This window comes from Amblyomma americanum, chromosome 11 (genome assembly GCF_052857255.1).
Source record: "Amblyomma americanum isolate KBUSLIRL-KWMA chromosome 11, ASM5285725v1, whole genome shotgun sequence".
Classification (NCBI taxonomy): domain Eukaryota; kingdom Metazoa; phylum Arthropoda; class Arachnida; order Ixodida; family Ixodidae; genus Amblyomma; species Amblyomma americanum.
Genome location: NC_135507.1, coordinates 96,807,884 through 96,832,111, shown reverse-complemented (window position 1 = coordinate 96,832,111; position 24,228 = coordinate 96,807,884). Strand labels below are relative to the sequence as shown.

At 47.9% G+C, this 24,228-nt stretch overlaps 1 protein-coding gene across 1 annotated transcript in view; it reads right to left on the bottom strand.

Moving 5' to 3' along the window:
• Positions 1-23,908, bottom strand: part of LOC144110677 (acetylgalactosaminyl-O-glycosyl-glycoprotein beta-1,3-N-acetylglucosaminyltransferase-like) — a 107,076-nt gene extending 83,168 nt beyond the window's left edge. The window contains exon 1 of the mRNA XM_077643733.1: positions 23,193-23,908. Within this exon, the coding sequence (XP_077499859.1) occupies positions 23,193-23,762 (570 nt within the window). The 5' untranslated portion in view covers positions 23,763-23,908. The remainder of the gene's footprint in view (positions 1-23,192) is intronic.
• Positions 23,909-24,228: the final 320 nt, after the last annotated feature.

The window sequence follows — 24,228 nt, the reverse complement described above, 5'->3', positions numbered from 1 at the left end:
TTTTTATTGGTGCAATCAGTGGGACATGAAACTTAACGCTCAGAAAACCGTTTTTATGAGATTAACAAAAACAGCCTATTAAACCCCTACGTTCTTCCTTCATTTCCACTTTCGGAGGTAACTGAATATAAATATCTTGGCGCGAGGATAATTAACAATCTAAGCTGGAACAAACATATAAGTAACGTATGTGCATCGGGTTTTTGTAAACTTTGTGTCCTCAAGCACAAACTGAAGAATGCTCCTGCAGACTTCAAATTGTTAGCCTATTCTTCATTAATCAGACCCAAGTTAGAACACACTTCCATTGTGTGGGACCCATTTCCTAAAACTAACCTTCAAGCACTTCAAATGATCCAGCGCAAGGCCATTCGATTCATCGTTTCAAAATACCGTTCAACCGACTCACCTACTGCCATAATGCGATCACACCGAAATCAAACATTGCAAGTAAGACGTAAAATTCTCAGATTAGAATTTATTTTGCTTCTAAAACATAACAAGTTGCAATGTGCCGGGATCCCTATGTCAAGCCATTTTTCGCTCAACGACCAACAAGACATCGCCACTCTGATTCACTAATTCCATTCACCGCCAGAACTAACCTATTTAAATACTCCTTCCCTCGCACCGTTACTGAATGGAATGCTATACCTTTAACAGCACTACGTGACATATAATCCATTGAAGGAATAGAAGACTGACACCATCAAACTTATTTGGCTTTGTGTTTCGAATTTTCTTTAGTGTTTTTGTGCATATTCATGTTGCATTGTATTGCCCCTCCTGCTAGGGCCCAGAAGGACTTGCAGTATTCTGTAAATAAACAAACAAAATATAAACAAGAAATAGAAGGGGGCCTAAGGCAGATCCTTGCGGAACGCCAGAGAGAACAGGGGAAAGTGATTGCGAATGAGAATTAGAATGAACGAATTGATAACTGTCCGTTAAGGAAGCACGGATCCAACGGATTAAATACAGAACCAAAGGATGAATGTTTGGGCATGAAAGTTTTGAATGAGGCGTGCATGAGGGACTTTCTCAAAATCTACGAATATGGCATCTGTAGGAACGTAATGATCTAGACATGCATGTATGTCATTAAGGAAGAGAGCAAGTTGTGTATCACACGAGCGACCTTTGCGGAAGCCATGTTGATTAGGATGAAAAAAATTATGTGTGTATTTAAGTGGTGATGATCGGTTAACTTTTTTGTACACTGGAATGACCTTCCCGAAGCATCAATCGCGTTGCAGGCCGGACGAAGAAAGCGACTGCTGAAAAATTAGAGATAATATGACACTGCAAAGAACTTTAGATTTTTTCAGGATTTTTGGATTGATGCCGTCAACACCAGCAGATGATAAGTTGGTAATGATTCTATGATCTTTAATATTGCACTCGGCTCAAAGATGCTTTCCATAGGAGAATCATTAAGACAGTGAACTTCAGGGAGGTTATCGAGATGTTCATCAGTGAATACAGAGTAAAACTGATCCTTTAGGATATCTGCAATATCTAAATCAGAATATATAAGGCCAGAATGATCAGTTAGTGAAATTTCGCTAGATGTAGAGGCAGGAATAGTTTGCCAGGAACGCTTTTGTTTATTATGCATAATAGTAGGCAAGGTGTAAGAAAAGAAGTTACCCTTAACTTTGGCTATTTCGGCGTCATAGTTAGCGGAGGCAGTGAAATATCTGTTCCGAGCGTGCGCCATGTTAGTAGCTTAAGCTGTACGAAATAATCGTTTCTTTTTGTTGTTTAATCTTTTTGATGTTTTATTATACTATCGGGAACTAAGTCGCTCAGTTATTGTGATAGTAGGAATGTGTTTACCGATAAGTCGTTGTATGTCGAACTTAAAAAGTAATCAGTCTGTTTCCAGTGAACGAACTTGAAAATCTGTGGTAAAGTTATCGTGGAAAGCAACGAGGTCATGATTAAAACTGCTGTAATCACCTTTATCATATAGGGTAAGTGTTTTCCTTTTTTATATTCTATAGATGACATGAGAAAGTAGCATGAATAGCCAGGTGATCGCTAAGCCCTTCTAGATAAGTTATAGGTGAAAAACTACCACTTTGGAATGTCATTACAAGGTCCAAAATGTTAGCAGAAAGATTTGCTATTCTATTTGCTTGATCTGTTATTTGTTCTAACCCTAAAGTAAGACAGGTCTGAACAAATTCGCTATCAAGATTATTTTTATCAGAAAGTGGATGCAAGGTCAGACCAAATTATGGAAGGAAAACTGAAGTCACCGAAGAATAAAATCGACGTATTTAGATAAAGGATTGCTCATCTGTTCAAAGCGTAATGAAGCAATTTACCAAATGTAGAGTCATGGCTAGGAGGGCGATAACTAACTCCGATCAGAAAACGTGGGTAATACTGATCGCAGCAAAGCCAGACCATCCAAAGGGCTTGAAATGTTTATCTGCGAACAATGTAACGAGCAATCAGTGGCTATTAGGACTCCCCGCCTCTCATGTCTCTGCGATCTGATAGAAAAATATCAAAGTTAGGAAGAGAGGGTAAAATTTACACGTCGTGGATAGTAGATGTATGCCAAGTTTCGATTGATAAAAGAACATTAGAGGAACATGATTCAACTAAGCTGCTTAAAGCGTCACGTTTGGAAGTAACACAGCGGATATTAGTAAAGAGGAAAGACAATTGAAAACGGTGATCCTGTTTTGGACTGTTTCTGATGAAGTGATTGCTAGGTATGCTGTTCAACTACAGCGTTATTGACGCGATCGAAATAATAAGTTTTGTTTCTGGATGTCATTCTGTCATGTCGTATTTTAAATGTGAGGCCCTGACTTCTACCTAAATCGTAAAGGTGCTTCCATGCAAGACGGGAACTTGGTGAATAGTTCTCGGACACTCTGTAGCCAGTATCTTTAAATTTGCTACACACGGACAAAACCTGGTCTTTTATCTCTAAAGTGAGCGAATGCGACAATGATAGGGCGAATTTTACCGGAACGAAATGAGCCAAAGCGATGGGCGCTTTAATGCTTCAAGGCTCAATGGATAGATTTAGATACTGGCCGCAGTGATCGATCTCTTTTTTTTTGGGATCTTGTCAGAACACATTACTTGCATCTTTCAGACCGTAAAAAAACTAGGTTGTTTCCTCGTACTCGATCGTCCGCATTGCACTACCGGGCAGCCATTTTTGCAAATTGAGCCTTGAATTCGGCTGTTGCAGACTTAATATTGCCGCACTTAGTTTAGCCATCAGGCTACCGGCTCCCCCGTGCGGTCTGTCTTCGACCTTTGTCGCGCGCCGGACTTCGTCCTCTTCTGCTCGGTGCTAGGCCCTGCCGGCTACGCTCTGCGCAGTGTGCTCGCCAGGTACTGTTCTGCCGGGGATTGAACGTCCTACCGGCGTCCGTGACATTTTTGGCGCAGCTGCTGGGTACGATCTATGTACGAAGAGGTCCCAGGAACCTCCAGCGCTCAGCCACACCCCCTGGACATGACACCTGTCCACAAGTCAAGCCGCCGCTTGAAAGGCTTAGTTCCCGAGTACAATCCCCTCGCCGCGCCATCCCGCAAGATGACCTCTACGGTGGCCAGCCAGACTTTCCAGCAAACTGTGAGTTCGCCCCCGCTGCTTCTTCATTCGCTTCGTACGCCCGCGCCGTTTCATGGTGACAAGTTTGAAGATGTGGAGGACTGGTTGGACGGGTATGACAGGGTCTCTGAATTTAATCTGTGGGACGAGGACCGCAAGCTTCGGAACGTCTTCTTTGCCCTCCAGGACGCCGCCAAGACGTGGTTCGAAAACCACGAGTCCGCCAGCCACACCTGGCAATACTTCCGGCGCCAGTTGCTGGATACGTTCAGCAGCAACGAGCGGAGGGAGCGTGCAGAATTGGCCCTGCAATCGAGAGCGCAGCAGCCAAACGAGAGCGTGGCGATGTTCGTGGAGGACATGACCCGGCTTTTCAACCGCGCTGATCCTTCGATGTCGGAAGCCAAGAAAGTGCGCCATTTGATGCGGGGCGTCAAGGAGCAATTGTTCGCTGGGCTCGTGCGCGATCCTCCGGCTACAGTCGCCGATTTTGCAAAGGAGGCGGCAGGCATGGAGCGCGCCCTGCAGCAGCGGTTTGCGCACTACGGCCGTTCCTCAAACATCACTGCTGTGGAGTGCCACATGCCGAGGCCCGGGGATGAGAACACCTCCCTCCGAGAGCTCATCAGGAGCATCGTTCGCGAAGAGGTGCAGAAGCTTCGCTCTGTGGAGCAGCCTCCTAGTGTCACCGCCATCTCGGAGGCTGTCCGTGACGAGATACGCCGCACGGTGCAGCCCACTCCACCACCGCCACCGCCAGCGCCCTATGTGATGACATACAGCGAGGCATTGCGAAGACCTGTGCCACCACCGCCGGCGTTCTACTCTCCTGCCCCTACCGCGCCGTCCCACCGATTCCCGCATACGACAGCGCTGCCAGACGACCGCCCACCCGTCACGAAGGCAAACATGTGGCGAACGCCGAACAACAGGCCCCTGTGCTTCCATTGCGGCGAAGCAGGCCACATCCGTCGTCACTGCCCGTACCGCCGGATTGGCCTGCGCGGCTTTTCGCCCGACGCACCCCTGCCGCGCTATGGTGAACGACCCCGCGAGATCGATCAGTACCTAGCGGCCAACGTCCCACCTGTACCCACTGCCCAACGTCAGTCCAGGTCACCGTCGCCTCGATGGTTTTCTTCCCCAGTTCGCCAGTCCTACGTCCGGCAGTCCTCCAGGCCGCGCCGGGAAAACTGAGGACGGCGACCCCCGGAGGTAGGGCCGCCGTCACCGGACATAATGACGAACATCCTCCTCTCACCGACGTTAGCATGCGACCCGACCTCCGACCCCACGCCGCGACGACCTTTCGACGCCCAGAGACGCCTTCTTCGCTTGACGCCTCAATTGGACAATCTGAATGACCCTTAAGTCCGACGACTTTTCGACGAACGGAGACGCCTCCGCTTGACGCCCCAACCCGACCGCGAGAACGATCCCCTAGTCCGACCTCCCTCACACAGCGTTTTTCTGACGGTGACCAAGCTTCGGCTGAAATTTCGGTCATCGTTGATGGCCGCCGCGTGACTGCTCTCGTAGATACCGGCGCCGATTTCTCCGTCATGAGTCGTGGTCTGACGCTTGTCCTGAGGAAAGTACTGACACCTTGGCCTGGAACACACATCCGGACAGCTGGAGGCCATCTGGTGACACCGCTTGGCGCCTGCACCGCTAGAATGGAGATTCGTGGTGTCACCTTCACTGCCTGCTTCGCTGTGTTGGCTCATTGCTCGAAGGACATCATCCTCGGGTTAGATTTTCTTCGGGAACACGGTACGATAATCAACCTCCGCGAACTTGTCGGGACGTTCTCACCTCATTGTGCCATAGCCGACAGCAGCGACCCCGACAGGCCTGTTTTTCGCGTGTTTGATGACAATGTCACGCTACCACCACGCTCCAGTTTGTTTATTACGGTGGAATGCTCCAACCCACGCACTCCTCACGGGGTTGCGGAAGGTAACCTGTCGTTACTGCTGAGTCAACAAGTCTGCGTTGCGCGGGGTGTTACTTCCCTCCGCGGACTGCAAACGCAGCTTTTTGTTACGAACTTTAGCGCCGAATACCGCCACTTGCCGCAAGCAACCGCCATAGCCTATTTCGATGAAATTAGTGACTCAGTCTCCCACTGCGCCTGCTCCCTCAACGATACCCATGCATCGACGTCTGACGCCCCCGTTATGACTGACGTGAACCCCGACCTAACCGCCGATCAGAAACACCGCCTCCACATGATCCTCGACTCTTTTCGTGACTGCTTTGCGACCACTTCTAAAGTTGGACAAACATCGGTCGCTAAACACCGCATTGTAGTGGATGACGGCGAGAGGCCTATACAACACCACCCCTATCGAGTGTCTGCAAAAGAACGGGAGGTGATTCGGAGGCAGGTTGAGGAAATGCTCCGCGACGAGGTTATCCAGCCGTCAACAAGCCCGTGGGCTTCGCCCGTTGTGCTGGTCGCCAAGAAGGATTGCAGTCTCCGATTCTGCGTCGACTATCGTCGCCTCAACAAGATTACTAAAAAGGACGTTTATCCGTTGCCCCGAATTGATGACTCGTTCGATCGCCTGCGTCATGCCCGATACTTTTCCTCTCTTGATCTACGCAGTGGGTACTGGCAGATCGAAGTCGATGAACGTGACCGTGAAAAGACCGCGTTCATAACGCCTGACGGTTTGTACGTGTTCAAGGTGCTCCCCTTTGGCCTGTGTACCGCTCCTGCCACCTTTCAAAGAATGATGGACACTGTCCTGGTTGGCCTCAAATGGCAGTCGTGTCTCGTCTATCTTGATGATGTGGTTATTTTCGCTGCGACCTACGAAGAACATCTCAAACGCTTGAGTGCAGTATTGACGGCCATCCGATCAGCCGGTCTATCTCTAAAACCCGAAAAATGTCACTTCGCGTACCAACGGCTTAAGTTTTTGGGCCATTTTGTGACACCTGAGGGTGTCAGCCCCGACCCCGACAAGACGGCTGCTGTAGCTGCGTTCCCGACTCCCGCTGATAAGCGAGCTGTGCGCCGGTTTCTTGGCCTCTGCGCATATTACCGACGCTTCGTGCAAGACTTCTCCAGGCTGGCTGAGCCTCTCACACGGCTGACAAAAGACGATCAGCCTTTCGTCTGGGCACAGGAACAGCAAGACGCCTTCGAAAAGCTCCGCAAACGCCTACAAACAACGCCCATTCTTGCACATTTTGACGAGGAGGCGGATACAGAACTTCACACCGATGCCAGCAACATTGGCCTCGGTGCAGTCCTCGTCCAGTGGCAAGATGGTGTTAAGCGTGTGATTGCTTACGGCAGCCGCACGCTGTCTCGGTCCGAGGCCAATTACTCAACCACTGAAAAGGAGTGCCTCGCTGTTGTGTGGGCGATAACGAAGTTCCGGCCCTACTTGTATGGTCGCCCGTTTCGGGTCGTGAGTGACCACCACTCACTGTGCTGGCTCGCGAATCTTAAAGACCCCTCGGGCCGGCTAGCTGGTTGGAGCCTTCGCTTGCATGAATTTGATGTAACAGTTGTCTACAAGTCGGGCAACAAACACAGCGATGCAGACTGCTTGTCCCGTGCTCCTATCCCGTCCAGCTCTGATGACCTCGAAGATGACTCCCTCTTTATTGGTGCTCTGACCACGTCCGACCTCGCTCAACACCAGAGGGACGACACGGAATTGCGGCCACTCATCGATTATCTTGAGGGTACCGCCTCGTTACCGCCTCGTCTATTTGCGCGTGGCTTGTCGTCGTTTTGCTTGCGAGATGGCGTCCTCTACAAACGAGATTACGCCCCGACGGACTCTGGTTACCTGCTCGTGGTTCCAACGGCGCTCCGCACTGACGTTTTGCAGGCATGCCACGACGAGCTTCCTTCCGGCCACCTCGGGTTTTCTCGAACGATGGCACGAGTTCATCACCGTTATTACTGGCCCAGGTTTTCTGCGACTGTCAAGCGTTATGTACGTACTTGCCGCGAGTGTCAACGTCGGAAGAAACTACCTTTCAAGCCGGCTGGCTTGCTCCAACTCATTGCTCCGCCGAGAATTCCTTTCCACCAAGTCGGCATGGACTTACTGGGCCCATTTCCCATGTCATCATTGGGTAACCGGTATATTGTGGTTGCCACCGACTACCTCACCCGGTATTTTGAAATGAAAGCCCTTCCCCGCGCCACTGCTGCTGAAATTGCTGACTTTTTCATCATCAGCTTAGTCCTCCGCCATGGCGCCCCTTATGTTGTTTTAACTGACCGAGGCACAGCGTTCACGTCCACGCTTACTCAGGAAGTTATGCGGCTCAGTGGCACAAGTCATCGTAAGACCTCAGCTTACCATCCTGAAACCAACGGCCTAACCAAGCGCCTCAATAAGACTATCGCTGATATGATTTCTATGTACGTCGACGACGACCATAAGAACTGGGACGAAATCCTTCCGTACGTCACGTTTGCCTACAATACTGCCCTTCAAGAGACGACGGGGTTCACGCCATTTCGTTTGGTACACGGTCGTGAAGTCGTGACTATGTTGGACACGATGTTGTTGCCCGATATTGCCCGCCCATACGTTGCCGACGCTGATGCATTCGTTCGCCATGCAGAGGCTGCCCGCCGGCTGGCTCGGCAACGAACCTGCGTGCGGCAAGAAGTCGATGCTCACCGCTATAACCTCCGTCACCGCGAAGTCATTTTCCAGCCTGGCGATCAAGTGTGGGTTTGGAGCCCCATCCGTCTGCGCGGTCGCTCCGAGAAGCTTTTGCGCCGTTACTTCGGCCCCTACGAGGTACTCCGCCAACTCAGCGACGTTACGTATGAGGTGTGCCCGCAAGGGAGTGTTCGTTCTTCCAGACGCCCGCCGACATCCGAAATTGTGCACGTCGCAAGACTCAAGCCATACCATGCCCGCTAGGACAACTCTCACCACGTTCGGTGCCTGGGATTCTGTTAACACCAACACGTGGCTCCCCTCACTGTCAGGCATCGAGTCGATGCCTTTCCAGAGGGGAGGGGCAATGCCGCACTTAGTTTACCCATCACGCTACCGGCTCCCCCGTGCGGTCTGTCTTCGACCTTTGTCGCGCGCCGGACTTCGTCCTCTTCTGCTCGGTGCTAGGCCCTGCCGGCTACGCTCTGCGCAGTGTGCTCGCCAGGTACTGTTCTTCCGGGGATTGAACGTCCTACCGGCGTCCGTGACAATATCTTCTACTTGCAATTATTTCAACGAGAAGGCAGCGCAATCTAATTAGTTCTTCGAGAGGGGGTTGTACACTTCAGTGAATGCTTTCACATGGCCAGATCGTGATACTTTGATAGATTTCAGCTCGGCAAGTAAGTTTAACTGTCCGGTCTGAACTTCTTTGAGGCGTTCCGTCAATCCATTGGTTTGACGGTGATAGGCCGTCGTTTTACGATGGTACCGCCGAGGCAGGTAATCGTTTCCAAAAGCTCAGCCGTAAACGCAGTTCCTCTGTAAGTTACAATGAGTGCCGCGACGCCATGCCTGAGGATAATATTATCAACGAAGAACCGAGCTGCTTCGGCGGCGGTACCCCTGTACAGAGCCTTTGTCTCCGAGTAGCGAGTTAGATAACCGGTGGCGACAATTATCCATTTATTCCCGGCAGTAGACGTTGGAAATGGTCCCGGGAGGTCCATGCCAATTTGCTTGAAAGGTGTTTTTGGCACCTGAAGAGAGTGGAATAGGCCGGCTGGTTTTTCAGGGGGTGATTTACGACGTCGGCAGTCTACGCACGTCCGTACATAGTGCTTCACTGTCGCCGGCAGTTTCGGCCAGTAGTATCCACGCTGCACTCTAGCCAACGTGCGGGTGTAGCCTAAGTGACCAGCGGTTGACTCGTAGTGGCACGCCTGCTGTTGGAATTCAGGTAGCAGCATCCCACCGCTGCCACCAGTTGTTGGGATTCAGGTAGCAGCCTCCCACCGCTGCCACCAGTTGTTGGGATTCAGATAGCGTGACTTGGCCGGGGAAGAGACGAGGATGGTTGGAGGAAGAAAACTTGGAAAACTTTATACAAGGACTATTTGCATAATGTACAAGTACGGGCAACTGAGCAAGCTTCTCAGTAAACAGAGCTTCTTAGCAGTCGGGAGTCTCTGGTATCTCTCAAGAGGGGGCTCTCCTTTGGTACCAAAACAGCAGCTCCTTAAATACTCTTCGTATACCCCAGATCCCTAGCTGGGGAATATAGTTCGAAGAATGATGTCCAATCACACGATGGCACTGATGTTACCGCCCACGGCAGGGCGGTCCTGATGTTTCTCGCAGCTCGGTCGAGTGAAAGGGAACAGGACCCTGTCACCTTGTCGTCCACGCGGCCTCCAGGTGGGCGCGCACGTTTGTCCGGACCGCGCCCATGTTGACCCGGAAGGCGCCTGCATAACACAGGGATGCAGGCTGTCTCCCAGCAGGGTTTGAAAGATCTTGTACTGATGACCGGAACGCGGAACCTCTGTCGAAGGCGCGGTACTGGGGCAATTGTTCAACCCCAGCGTGACCGAAGGGGACCACACTGATCCCGCACTTCGTCGTCTGAGGACCGGAACGAATACGTGAGGACGCTTTCGTCGTCGCTGCTTCCGGCTTTCCTGAACGAATACGTGGGGACGCTATAGTCGTCGCTGCTTCCGGCATTCTTGTTCGAACACGTGGGGTGCTATTATCGTCGGTGCTTCCGGCATTCCTGCAGCCACGTCTCCCCCAGAGGGCTCACCCATCCTCATGGTGGTCTTCAGGTATTCCTCCCCATGCCCAACTTCGCCAAACTCAACAGCAGGAAGGAAGCGCGAGCACAACACTGCAAGACTTCCGTACGGAGAGCTGTTGGGACGACGAGTAGATGACTGTTCTCCTCAGAACGGTAGTTCTTCCTGTAATGTACGTCGTTTTGAAGAAAGAATCAAGAGAGGCTGCGTGCGAAAATCTTAGGCACAGCCGCAATTGCGTCATCGATGTCTCCTAAAAAAGCAGTGTCTTCATCGGTCAAGGTGGAGGGTTCGACCGGTGCTCGCGAAAGACAGTCAGCATCCGCATGCTTCTTTCGGGACTTGCAAATAACCGTCATGTCAAACTCTGGTAACCGAAGGCTCCAACACGAGAGTCTCCCTGAAGGGTCCTTTAAGTTCGTCAGCCAACAGAGAGAGTGATGGTCGCTAACGAATTGAAAGGGGCGAGCGTACAAGTAGGGGCGGAATTTCATAACCGCCCATACCACTGCAAGGCATTCTTTTTCTATTGCCGAGTAGTTCGCTTCTGCTTTATACAGAGCCCTGCTGGCATAAGCAGACACTTTTTCCACAGCATCCTGGCGCTGCACCAATAGAGCACTTAAACACGCATTGCTCGCATCGGTATGAAGCAGGGTAGGGGCGTCGTCATCAAAGTGCGCCAGGACAGGTGGTGTCCGTAAACGTCTCCGGAGCTCATTAAAAGCTTGGTACTCTTCTTCACCCGAGCGAAAGACATTACCAGACATTAGGTCTGGTTTTTCCATTGATGTAGAAGATCTTTTTTACTCGGTTTCGCATCAACATCTCTTTGCTGCAGTGCGTGATTGCATTGATACGAATGGAGCCACGACTTTTCAAAACGCTTCTGGTTTGAATGTGGACAAATTCATGTCATTACTTGAGTTTTATCTGAAGGCCACTTTTATTGATTTCAATGACCAAACGTATCTACAAAGAAAGGGCATTTGCATTGGCTCGTGTGTCGCCCCGGTACTCTGTAATATATTTTTATCTGAAATTGACCGCTCCTTGAGTGAAGCACTTGACACGGATTGTATAGTCCACGTTTTTAGATATGTGGACGATTACCTGGTTTTGTTGGCAGATAGCGATTTTAGTTTTGACGAAGCAGTAGCTGATGTTTTAGGTACGTTTGGTCGAAACAGCATGGGCCTCACCTTCACTCACGAACTGCCTAGCAGTAATAACCAATTACAGTTTTTAGACCTCACCCTAACCTTTCACCCTTCACATGTTTGCTGGCGATACTGTCCACGCGCCAAGAAATATTTGTTGCCATTTCATTCAAACCATTCTAAGACCGTTAAGAGGGCTATCGCTTCCCAGTGCCTTGCGTCCGCACTAAAGAAGTCCTGCCACCATGCCATGCACGCCAGCTTTGCATCTCAGGTGTCCAGGTTGCAGAATGCAGGCTTCCCGGCTCCCCTGGTTCTCTCCGTGACGCTGACCTTGCTGAAAAAGCTGAAGGGCAGCAATGAAAACAAGACCTCAAGAAAAAAGGCTGGAAAGGCCGGAAGTTGTACCTTACGTACACCACACCTCTCATAACCTCAAGAAGGTGGCCAATAAGTACGGCGTCAACGTGGTATTTTCAGCGCCGCGAAAACTAGCCAGAATGTGCTCACGTATTGGGAGAAAGGAAATGCAAGAGTGCGCCATCAGACACCGAACGCCACTTGTTGGCTGCAAGAAAGGAGTGGTGTACGAGTTCCCGCTTACATGCGGGAAGGTGTACGTTGGACAGACCGGCCGGTGTCTTAATGAGCGCCTGCTTGAACACAAGAATTCTTTGAATAAGAAAGGAGCCCATCTTCCAGACCACTGCCAAGCATGCTCGAAAGAGAAACGTATAGTCTGCAAGCCCCGACTGCCTGAATGCAAAGTGCTACTGAAAAGCCGTGATAAGACCGAACGTGAGCTCGTGGAAGCCTTTTATATCAAAAACGAGGGGACAATTGCATCAGTGATACCTCGGTTATTATCCGGCACAGTGAAATGATGTTCCTTGAGGCATATCTGTGAAAGGTAGATGTTTATCAAATTGAGATTAAGAGCATGGATAAGGTCAGAGGCTATATATACGCTCTTCCCTGAATAAACCCTGTTGAAAGTGTAGCGCTCGTCCTGTTCCCTTCCTTGTCCGTGTTGCCAGTTTGCGCTCTTATGTCTTTCACGAATATGCACCAACAAGCCCAATTGCAAGTACTTCTTACAATAGACTAGGCGTACTAGAAATGCGGGAACTATTTATTACACAGTGCTTACCCCTCATTACTTTACAAATGCTTTAAAAATGTCCGTCAAGAAAAACGCTAGCTTAAGAAAGATAGAAACTAATATTAAGGCAGGACGCTTTGCACAATATGGGATAAAGATAAGGAGATTTTATGTGCCGCAAATATTCAGTGAACTTGGTCAAAAGTTTTTGCATTTTAAGAACTAAACGTAAAATGACTAAAGCAATAAGAGAGAGAGAATGAAAAGGAAACGCAGGGAGGTTAACCAGATGTGAGTCTCCGGTTTGCTACCCTACACTGGGGATGGGGGATAGGGGTTAGAAAGATGACAGAGAGGAAAACGCAAAAAAAAGTAACGTGCACACATGGAGACACACACACACAAGGCGTTCCAGTTAAAGTCTTTCACACAGGCCGGTAGATTGTAAGAAGCGCCAAAGCGCTTGCACGGCCTTCTTCTGCGACGGTAGGTCCTTTCGATGTTGTAGAATTCTTTTTTCGGATAGCGGTTGGTCGTCCAGTTGGTCAAGTTCGCGGCTAAGACATGCCCTCTGTGGACTGTACTGCGGGCAGGAGCACAATATATGGCCAATTGATTCTTCATGACCGCAGTGGTCACAGGTTGGGGTGTCGGTCATCCCTATGCGGAAGGCATAGGCTTTAGTAAAAGCAACACCCAACCAATAAGAAAATGGTGCTCAGTCTTTCAGATAAATCACTGATAAAATCTTGCATGCTGTATTCTACTTTCCCAGTTTTACTTCAGATTTAAGATTTGTTTAGATATGGCCCATTTCAAGCTCTTAAGATGTGCTCTGTTCATTCCTGTTTTTTCGAGTTGTATTCCTATTTGCTCAATATGTATACATAATTGTTTGCATAATACGCATACATCGCACAGCAACCGGGCACCTTAGCGTTTTGCCTCCATAAAATCGCAGCCGCCACGACTAGTGTGCCTGTTATTGTTTTGTGTGTAATTGTTTGTACACATTCGGTGAATCGCCGTACTCCCTGAACAACCAATGAGCACGCTGTGCTTAGGTTGGACAGGAAAAACTCATTTACTAAACAAAGATGAATAAATTTTGGTCTGATTTGATTTCATTTCAGTCTATAAACATTGAAGGCAAAGCTTGGCGTGTTATTACAGCATTACAAAGACTGAATACATTGCACTTATATAGTAACATTGGCATTGTGTAGCTTATTGACTGGAGAAGGTAATTGGTTCAGTGGTGTGGAATCGCCCATTTTTTAGGGGTACGTGTTCGAGAAGTATTGCAGCGTAACGCTGCACCTGAGGACATCATTAGAAATTCTTTATACTTTTCATTAGCAAAATGAATGTGGTAGAGGACGCAGTAGCTATAAAGAGACTAAGTGTTACTTATATGATGCTGGCGAAATAGCTCGGCTGGAGGATGTATATATGGTACATTGCTCTTACAACGTATGGCTTTTTTTCTACCCGCAGAAGTGTACTAACGGTCATTTTAGTAGCCGTCTCCCATACTAGTGTACAATAGTTAGGCCTCTCCTATCCTCCGAACTTCACTAAGCCCTATCACATCCAATTTAATTCCCGCTAGTTCCTCGAACAACACTGCTAGCCCTAGCTCACTAGATAAGGCTCTAGCGTTAAATACTGCCAGGTTCAGATTCCAATGGCGGCCTGTCTGGAGCCAGAGTTTCTTAGCACCCTCCGCTGCGTCACAGGTCTGACCGCCGCCTTGCTCAGATGCTCTGCAGTCTCTGCGAACTAAGGACCGAGGGTTAATTGATTGGTTCCTTTAAAGTTGTGGCCATGTATTACATGGTATTACTACACCAGTTTGGCCAAATCCTGTTTTGGTGAGGGAGTGCGTAGTCGGTTCTGGTCATCGAGGCCATACCGCGCCCCAGGCCTAGATATGCAATTTCATAAACAAGTGGTGTCTTTATATTCTTTCCTAACTTGGTGGAGAAATGCGCGGAACCGGGATTCGAGCCCCGGTCCTGCTGCACGCGAGGCGGACGCTCTGCCTCTACGCCATCGCTGCATCGCTGCAAAAGCTGGTAATATGATACAAATACCACACATGGGACAATTACGAAATCTTCACCCACACACGTATACACAAAGAGAGGCTTGTTATTTTCACTTTTATTGTCTAAATAAACTTATTATATCTTAGTTGTTAACGTTGGGATGTCAATCTTTAGTGTGCCATAGTGGTTTAATATTGTTGGCAATGTACGCTAAATTCTCCTCCGCCCGTACTGTGTGCGCGAAAAACGAACGTGCCAACGTGGTTGATAGAGAAAATGTTATGTTGTAGGGGATGTGTTCAGGTTGTGCGATGTCGAGAAAAACATGTAATGTGCCATGAACCGCTATCTTATAAAAATATAATAGTGTGTAAGTGCACTAATCCTGGAATCGACTGATTCTGTGCTTTTCAAAAAGAGTATCCGCGTGTTCTAAATACAAGGAATTTCACGCCACGCAGACAGTCTTTTCTGCCTTACAGTGAGTTTTGCGTAGGTTTTCAGCTGTAGTATTACCCAAAACGAGTAAGCATGCTGAACTACAAACACAGCATCCAACGCGAGCGCGAGCATACCATATCTCAAAGGCCAGTCTGTCTTGCCTCAGTAAAGCTTCACTAGCAATTCACGCGAAAGAGAATACGCTCTAAACGCGATGTAGCTGACATAGGAGTGAAATGGAAGTACGCTTTCATCTAGCGCGCTGCCTTTTAGAGGCACTGTATGCTGATAAAACCATCCAGCACAGATTTTTTTAACAGAAAGAAATTTTATGTTCAAAAAATGTGAAGTTCTAGCAGTTGCGAAGGTTTTAAATCTCCACGTTAGGGCAGGATAGGTGCACCTCTGCGCCGATAGCGGTGTATGCATGTATATATTACATTGTACATGCGTCAGTGTGGTGCTCTAGTGTATATAACAACCTTATATCTAAATTCATCAATATCAATACCCAAATTTTTCAATATATGTGCGTACACTATGCATGTGTACATACTAATGGGGCTAGTGATGCCGACAAAAATATTCGGCACCTGGCAGATCCTATTCTCGTACGGAAATTGTCGTCCTAGAATGTTCGTAGACATATGTAAATTGTTCATCGTGTTTAGGTGTTTATAGCGTTTGTTGCGTATGCATGCGTTACAAAAGTAAAAACTGCATAAAAAATGTCAAACCTCCAGCACTCCGGCGCAGAGTTTAGAAGCCTCCTCCCATTGCCAACTGCATCTAGTTACTATCTTTTGCAGTGGAAATAAGCCTCTGTTGCCTAGAGTAAGCAGGTCGTATATTTAGTGATCTTAGCGTTATCTGGTGCCATGTAAGGTTGTTGCGCAATATTTCTTTAATTTCCTTAAGAATTCATCCGTCATTTCAGCGCTGTGTGTGTCGTTTCATATTAGTTCATTCTGAATTATGCGCTGTAGTTTATGCAATCGCTTAAAGACCGCCGAGAAGAAGTTCAATTTTAAATTATTTATTCATCGTAGGGAGAGGGCGATGAAGGGATCAGCGCATAATAGTTGCTAAAGCGTTATTTGTAAATAAATACGCTAGCAAAAATATGGAATCTCTAATTTTAACGCGCGATGACGCTGTTACCCGTTACTTGGCCGTTACTTGGGGCTGTGAAACCATGACGCAGCTAGTTGCTGGGAGGTGAACCAAAAGACTGGTGATTGGTGAACGGGGAAGCTCTCGCCGAGTCGTAGGAATTACCTAGCAAGGTTAAGCGGTGGTGAATTTTGCCCCGCCGTTTTTTTTCCGTATGTTGACGACGGTTAATAGCATCCCAGTCGAAATCAAGAAGAAGAAATAAGCTTGGACAGTGCATGTAATGCGAATGCAAGACAACTGATGGTCGTTAAGGGTAACAGACTGGATTCCAAGAGAAGGCAAGCTTAGCAGGGACGGCAGAATGTTAGGTGGCGGATGAGATTGATAAGTTTGCGGTGGTTAGTAGGTGGCGCAGTTAATTTGACGCATATGGATTGGTTAGGTTTGGCTTCGTTTACAGGGATTAATGTCGGAAAGCAACTCTGGCTACGAGTGACGCCCAAGTCGAGGATTGTGGGTAGTTACGACCATCTGTGGCTTTTTAGCGTGCACTGGCATCGCAAAGCAAACGGGCTTCTAGCAAAACGCGGCCGCTGCGGCCGGCATCACGTCTTTCGGGTCAGCAGCCGAGCACCATAACAACTGAGTCAGCCGGGCGGCTAACTGGAGTGATGTATGAGACTTCTTTGTGCTACATTGCGTGTAATCCGGCTGATGATGATTATTTTTGCACTGCGCACTATAAGCTGCGATCAGCCACCCAGACGAGAAATATGGCTGTTTCACTACCATCGAAACTTAATGCCAACTGTTTTCTGTGCAACGCCCCCTAGGCACCTCAACAAATGAGCGTACGCGAGGTTGTCGAAAATTGAGAGCATTATATCTCTCGTTGCAGTCTTGGCGTAAAGACCCAGCATTCGCATTGCGTTCAAGAGGACCGCGTTTCGAACACTGGCGCTGCGCAATTCTTCACCAGAAAAAAAGGAATTTAGAACCAAGTCTGCAACCGAACCTGAAAACCTATACTAATCAGAGTCTTATCCAGTTGGACTAGCCAAGCCGTGCTGTTCGGCGAACTAGCGGATATAAATTGCGATATCACAGCGCTTAGGCTGGGAGGACCGATGAACATCTTCATCAGCCTAACAACACACACTGCAGGACAAGGCCTCTCCCATATGTCTCTAATTAACCTTGCGATGTGCCAGCTGGGACCAAAGAATCCTTAAACTTCCTGATCTCGTCCGACCATCTGCCTTTCTTGCGTCGACGGCTAAGCTTCATTCTTCTCGGATTATCGAATATATTACGTTAACAAAACTCGTTGCGGGTGTAGTTGGTTATGCATTGTTTTTGAAAAAGCAATGCAGCGCTAAATTTCAAGACGACGACAAAGAAAGAACGCGGCGGCACAGGCGCTGTACTCCAACAATTTTGACGGAAGCAGACACACGTAACATTCATACGGAATGAAGATACTGAGCCCATAGATTAAAGAGAGCCTATTGCATATTATTGCCTATATAATTATCTGAACTCACTGGCCCGCAAGGAGATTGGTGTGATGCTGACGCACGTGTCGAATCTTTCCTTGAGAAACAATTGGCGGTGGTTTAGCTCTGGTTAAACCTGGAATGGCGCGATAGCTACAGCAGGCCGACTGGAAATTGCTCATTTGATTGTCAAAGTCAGTCTTTCGTCGCTCCGCTCCGTTTCGCTGGACGTTCCTTGTTCATCTTCGTCCCACTTGAAGTGGCGCGTGCACACAGCCGTGGCAGCTCGGTTTCGCCGGCGTGCCGCGCCGCCGGTACCATCAGCTGCTTCGCACCCCGTGGCTGGTCACGTGACCAACCAGGTGACGAACCACGTGAATAGCCAAGGCGCCTCGCCGCCGGCAGCTGCCCCGCACCCCGTGACTAACCAAGTGACAGCGGGTTGGCGCCGCCACGCTGAAGGCTCGAAATTCTACCCTAATGTAGCTATCGCTACAAAACGCTTCTCAGAATCCAGTCCTTACTTCGACTAGAATTTCGATTCCCTCAAGTCGTGGCTCACAGTTATCATTTTCATCTTTGCAAGGGCGGGTATGGACGGGTAGATTCGAGTACGAGTACGACATGTTATCTAGTAATCGTTCATGCTTCGTGGCACGTTCGTTGACATAGCGGTTAGTTTTCCCGACATATAATTTCCCACATGAAAGGGGAACCTCATAGACCACGCTGCCTTGGGACACATCTTGCTCAATTCTCCTGGCGCTGAAAGAGTCATCGGTACGCCGTACTTTATGCCAACCGTGTTCAGGTAGTGAGACACCCTATGGATGTGCGAGAATACCACTGGTCTGGCGCTCCTACGTTCCTGCCTCCGTGTTTTCTTCGGTTTCTCCTCAAGGTTTTGTAAGAGTGCCTTGGCGACGGCTGCAAAATTCATAATCATAGAACCCTGCTTGGCGCATTCTAGGTACCCTACCCTGAAAGCTCGCGTGCATCATACAAGGGCATGACTTGATGAGTGTGGATTCCAGCGGAATGGTCACTGTAGCTCTCTTGAGAGTTTTTGACCTGGCCGAAGCAGAGGGCAAAAAATCTTACTCGGCTCTAGGGCGGTAACACAAGCAAACACATCTTTCTTCGAGCTTGATGTTGAAGTGTCTCTTAGTTTTGCAGCCCTAAAGCCAATAAGGATTCTTTGCCCTCTGATATATATTTTTAAGCTTGAAGTTCAGTTTATCGCTTAAAACTCAAGAGAAAGGCATGCATAGGCTGAATAATGAAACAGAAAGAGGTCCCAGAGCAATATGCTGTAATGGGACCGCTTATAATGAAATGGATAAGCTAATGACATTTTTTAGCAGTAGCAACCGCGAACAGTAATGAGTTAAAGATCAGGTAAACACTATATTATATTAGATAAAATTGCTTACTTATACACAAAACCAGAGAGGAAACACAATGAAGTATGCACAAAACAGTTGAAAACCAAAAAACAGTTAGCCTAGCTGTTGGAAAGAAACATATTAAGTTGGCATTTAAATGATGACAAAGATAGAGCTGTTTTAATATCCAAAGGCAATGAATTCCGAAGATTGACGAAGGAATATTCAACTGTATGAATTCCGAAATTTGTGCGAACTTTCGGAAGCAAAAAAAAATATGCCGATTTGAGAACACTTGAATTCTTGATGTCCTTCATGAGTATGAATATCAGAAGATTATGATCATTAACTGCTCTAAAACCAAATACACCAGCATTTAACTTAAGGAGATTATTAATATTTAGTATGTTAAGCTCCTTTTACAAAGGTAATGTGGGAAAATACCGGTTATTCGATGTCAGAATTCTGACAGCTCGGTACTGAATAAGTTGAAGAGGCGATAAATGGGAATGGTATGTCAGCCCCGAGAAGTAATGCAATAATATAGATGGCGATGAATAAACACTTAGTAGATAGTGATTAAAGTACGCAAGTTAAAGAAACGACGAACTTTTAGCAAAACTCTAATTACAAATGAAGTCTTTTTCTGTAATGCCTCTATGTGCCGGCCAGATTTTAAACCAGAATTCAGAACTAAGCCAAGGAACACACACTGATTAGTTGGACGGAGAGGATGGCAGTTAATAGCATGTTATTAGTCGTGGTGTTCTGGTTAGTGTAGTGATCTTTAGATCTCCAGGAATATGGTTCGAATCTGGTTGCGGTGCATGCTTTCTTTTTGGCCCTTCCACTTTTTTATTTTTTTAGTCCTTTATCTTGAATGGCAGCAATTCTATGGTTCACTCCTTTTTACTTCCAGCCCGGCGTTTGCCTTTCCTAAGATTAGTGTACGAGATATATATGGCGTGTATGACATACGAGGATACGTATGGCGTATATGGACACACATATGAGATATTCCATAGATTCGCTTGAACGACACACGTATGACACATATACATACGATATATTTCGAGTACAAATGTCTCCTCTAATTACGGGCTTGGAGCTCAAGTATCCTCAAGTCATGCCCTTATATGACGCACTCGAGCTTTCAGGGAGAGCTAGCTGGACTGCGCCAAGCAGGTTTCGCTGACCACGTATCGGCAGTCGTGACTTCGGCACTCTTAAAAATATTCTGGGGAGAGCAACGAAAACACGGAGACAGGAACGTAGCAGCGCCAGACCGATGGTAACGTCGTACATCCATAGAGTATCCCACAACCTGAAAAGAGTTGGCAACAAGTACGGCGCGGCGGTAGCACTTTCTGCGCCAGGCAAACTGACCAAGGTGTGCCCAGAGCTCTGGAAAGAAACACGCAAAGCCGTACTCAAAGTTGTGACAAGGGCGCGGTCTATAAGATCCCGTTGTCATGAGACAAAACGTATGTCCGCCAAAGTGGCCGCTGTGTCAATGAACTTGCCACGGAAGTTGAACTACCACTTTATAAGATTTCACTTGCACACCCGAATATAGCCGCCAAATTCCGCTCTTGAAAAGCTGAAAACGATTGTAACTGTGAGCTGCGAATTGTGGGAATCAAAATTTGGAGCAGAAGTGAGGACAGATAGAAATACGGAAAGCTGAGCAAGTTGGTTACTACTTGGCAACATAAGCAGACGTGCGTCCCATTGCTTCATCAGACATCCGTCATCTTCAAATATAAAGATCAGATAGTAAGGGAACTAGTAGAGGCATATCACATTGACAAGGGGGGTGCAGCATGCATTAGCAAGCCCACATTATCACTGGCTAACGACGAAATCACCTGTTTGGAGCATGTTTTTGCAGCAAGGTAGATTTAAGATGTTCAGTGGTGACGCAGTATTTCTTGAATATTTTTTGTTCTGTTCAGTGTTTGGCGGGAATAGTATATGTACACACATGCGTAATAAATCACCAGTTGAAAGTCAGCGCTCGTGTCGTCGTGTTTGTTGCGTCCTCGTGTTTTTCCGCGCCGTTTTACAGTGGATTGAGGACAGATTAACTAGCGAATTGTCAGATCCGTTTTTTTTTTCAAGGAAACAGGCGACACGTGCGTCAGCGCGACATTAGTGTCTCTGCGAGCCAGTGAATTGAGATAATTAGGCGATAATATGCAGTCTTCTCTATTTCATCATCATCATCATCAACCTAATGACGCCCACTGCAGGGCAAAAGCCTCTCCCATGTCATGTCATCCCTGTCTTTTGTCAGCTGCGGACACTATTCACTAAAACTTCGTAACTTCATCCGCGCACCTGTCTTTCCGAGAGCCCCCGCTACGCTTGCCTTCTCTTCGAATCCACTCCGTTATGATCAAAGACTAGCGGTTGTTATCTTGCCTTCGCATCACATGCTCTGCCCAAGCCCATTTCTTCCTCTGGATTTCGACAAGGATGCGATTAACCCGCGTTTGTTTCCTCACCCACTGTGCCCGCGTCCGGACTCTTAACGTTGCACCTATCATTTTTTTTTCATAGCTGACTGCGTTGTCCTTAAGTTCAACACTTTTCGTTAGGCTCCACGCTTCTGTCCCATAGGTGAGTACCGATAAGATTAATGCTGTATACTTTTCTTTTGAGGGACATTGGTAAACTGCCATTCAAGATCTCAGAGAACCTGCCATATGCGCTCCACCCCATTCTTATTCATCTAGTTATTTCCCTCTCACCACCCTGAGAAGCGGGCACAACGTGGCGTGTGTAGACGTATTTCCTTGCCCTCTTCCAGCACTCGGCCACAAACTGTGAACTGCTGTTTCCTTGCGAGACTGTTAAACATTTCTTCGGTTTTCTACATGTTACTTTTAAGACCTATCGTTCTGCTCTGCGATTATGCTTTGCAGCTGATCTCCTGCAAGGCAAAGTCATCAGCGAATCGCAGATTACTTAAATAATTACTCTGCGTCGCACTAAAATTACTCTCAATGAACACTTATACCCAACTGTTCCCAATCCAGGCCTCGGAACACCTCCTCTAAACAGGCGGTGGATAGCATTGGCGAGATCGTGTCTCCCTGCCTGGCGCCCTTCATTATTGGAATTTTATTGCTTACTTTATGGATGGCTATGGTAGCTGTGCTGTTGCTATATATACCTTTGAGTATTTTTACATAATGGTCTTCTACATCCTGATTCCGGAATCAGAGGTTCCCACTAAGTCAAATGCTTTCTCGTAGCCAATGAACGCTATTTGTAACGCTTGGTTACATTCTGCGCATTTTTCAATCATCTGATGGATAGTGTGAATATGATCTACTAGATTTTTTTTTTGCTGGCGTCATGAATGTGCATGCGCTCAGCACCTTCATGCTGTACACATGTAACATGCGTCTGCTTGAATAAAAATTTGAGTACACCGCAAATCCTCACAACATTTTCAATGTGCTGAATTACTTTTTCAAAAACAAAATCTTGCCATAACAGCACATACACCGCTGACATCTATTTCTTGTGCTTTATTTCGGCTATGATGAAATTGGCTCGAGTTTGACCCCTGACCCAATCTAATCTCTTCCGGTCCCTTAATGTTACGGCAAATATTTTCCTTTCCATAGCTCAATGCACCTGCTGCGAAACGCGGAGAGCGAGGAGAGAGTTATACATGAGAGCGTTGGACAGGAGAGGAGAGCCAGTCGAAAACGACTCTGCGTGGAAAACTAGAAAGAGGTCTCTAGACCTATAGAGATACGAAGCCGTTCTCGTATTCTCTACGTCGACATATCCTGAAGAAGCCATGCCAACAGCTGCCCCTGAATCACGCGGTAACCATTCAGGTGTTTTTTTCTTTTTCTTTCTAATTTTTCTTCTATCGTAGAAAGCCCCTGATATCAATTTGGTGTCAAGTAACGCCGCTGCTTTTATACCGCTCAGAAGGGCGCGCTGGAGCGACATCATGCATGACCATACTGCACTTGCCGTCTCAGCGTGGTGCGTTGATACCAGAACTTAGTCGGCGCCACCTCGGAACATGGAATGGTACGCTTAACAGCTCTCGCCGTGAAATCACCACAGACACGCACAAAATCGACTTAGCGTGAACTGCACCTGAAACGGCTGGATGAGGACGTCGTCGTCCATCTTGACCACGTGCTGGACCCCAGGGCAGTTTTCTGCTGCCCAACGCATTGCGGCCACGAACTTGATTGACATGACGGCGAAGGTGTCCTCAAACGGGAACAAGACCAGGTCTCCCGTCGTGTCCACCTCTAGGTCCAGCCAGACGTCCACATTAGGCTCCGCTGGGCGTCGTCCAGTGAAGAACACCGCGGTCCAGTTGAATCGCTGCGCAGCCACCTCCTCCATCAGCGTGTCCCTTAACTCAGCTCGACGGCTGCGGCCTGCCGGTGCCGTGTACACGAGTAACAGCACACTTAAGGGGTGGCGACAGCGTTCGATCACCGCCCAGCCCCCTCGCGACGTGAAACGAGGCTCGGACGAGCGCTCCACCATTCGGCCGTCGACTTCCTCGTGGGCCCAGTCCGCATGCCGCATGGTCTCACGGGGACCTGCTGGTGCCGCCACTATCTGGGGATCACACATGTACCAAGCCAGAAATACATAAGCGCACAGATATACTGCGACGAGCGTCGCAAGTAACACCTTTAGACACTCCATTATGACACCAGGCGTTTGCACAGTCAGGGGGTTGAATGAAGACAAGCTTGCACTTGACGCCAACGTGACTATGACGAGGAACGTGTCCACAGAATGCGATGTCTCTGCTGCTTATGACGATGATGTCCACAGGCTTAATGGCTGAATCTTACTCCTTTTCTTCTTCCTCATCTTAATACATGGCACATACCCACACGGGAGGATTGGCCAAGGTGTAGTGGCATAAACAAGAAAATTTCCATAGGAGATTACGACAAAATTGTAGCACCAAGCGTGAATTTTGAAAAAATGCATCAATAAAAACGCCAGAAGAATATTGAAAGTAAAATAACAGACAGCATTTCGGTGAGAAAAGAAGGGCTCGAAGAATTTCAAAAGAATTTAATCTGCTGTGCCTTACGGTCGTCGTCTTCCTACTTCTGGGTATTGCTGTGGTTCTATTGTCGTTAAAAAAGCAAAAAAATGC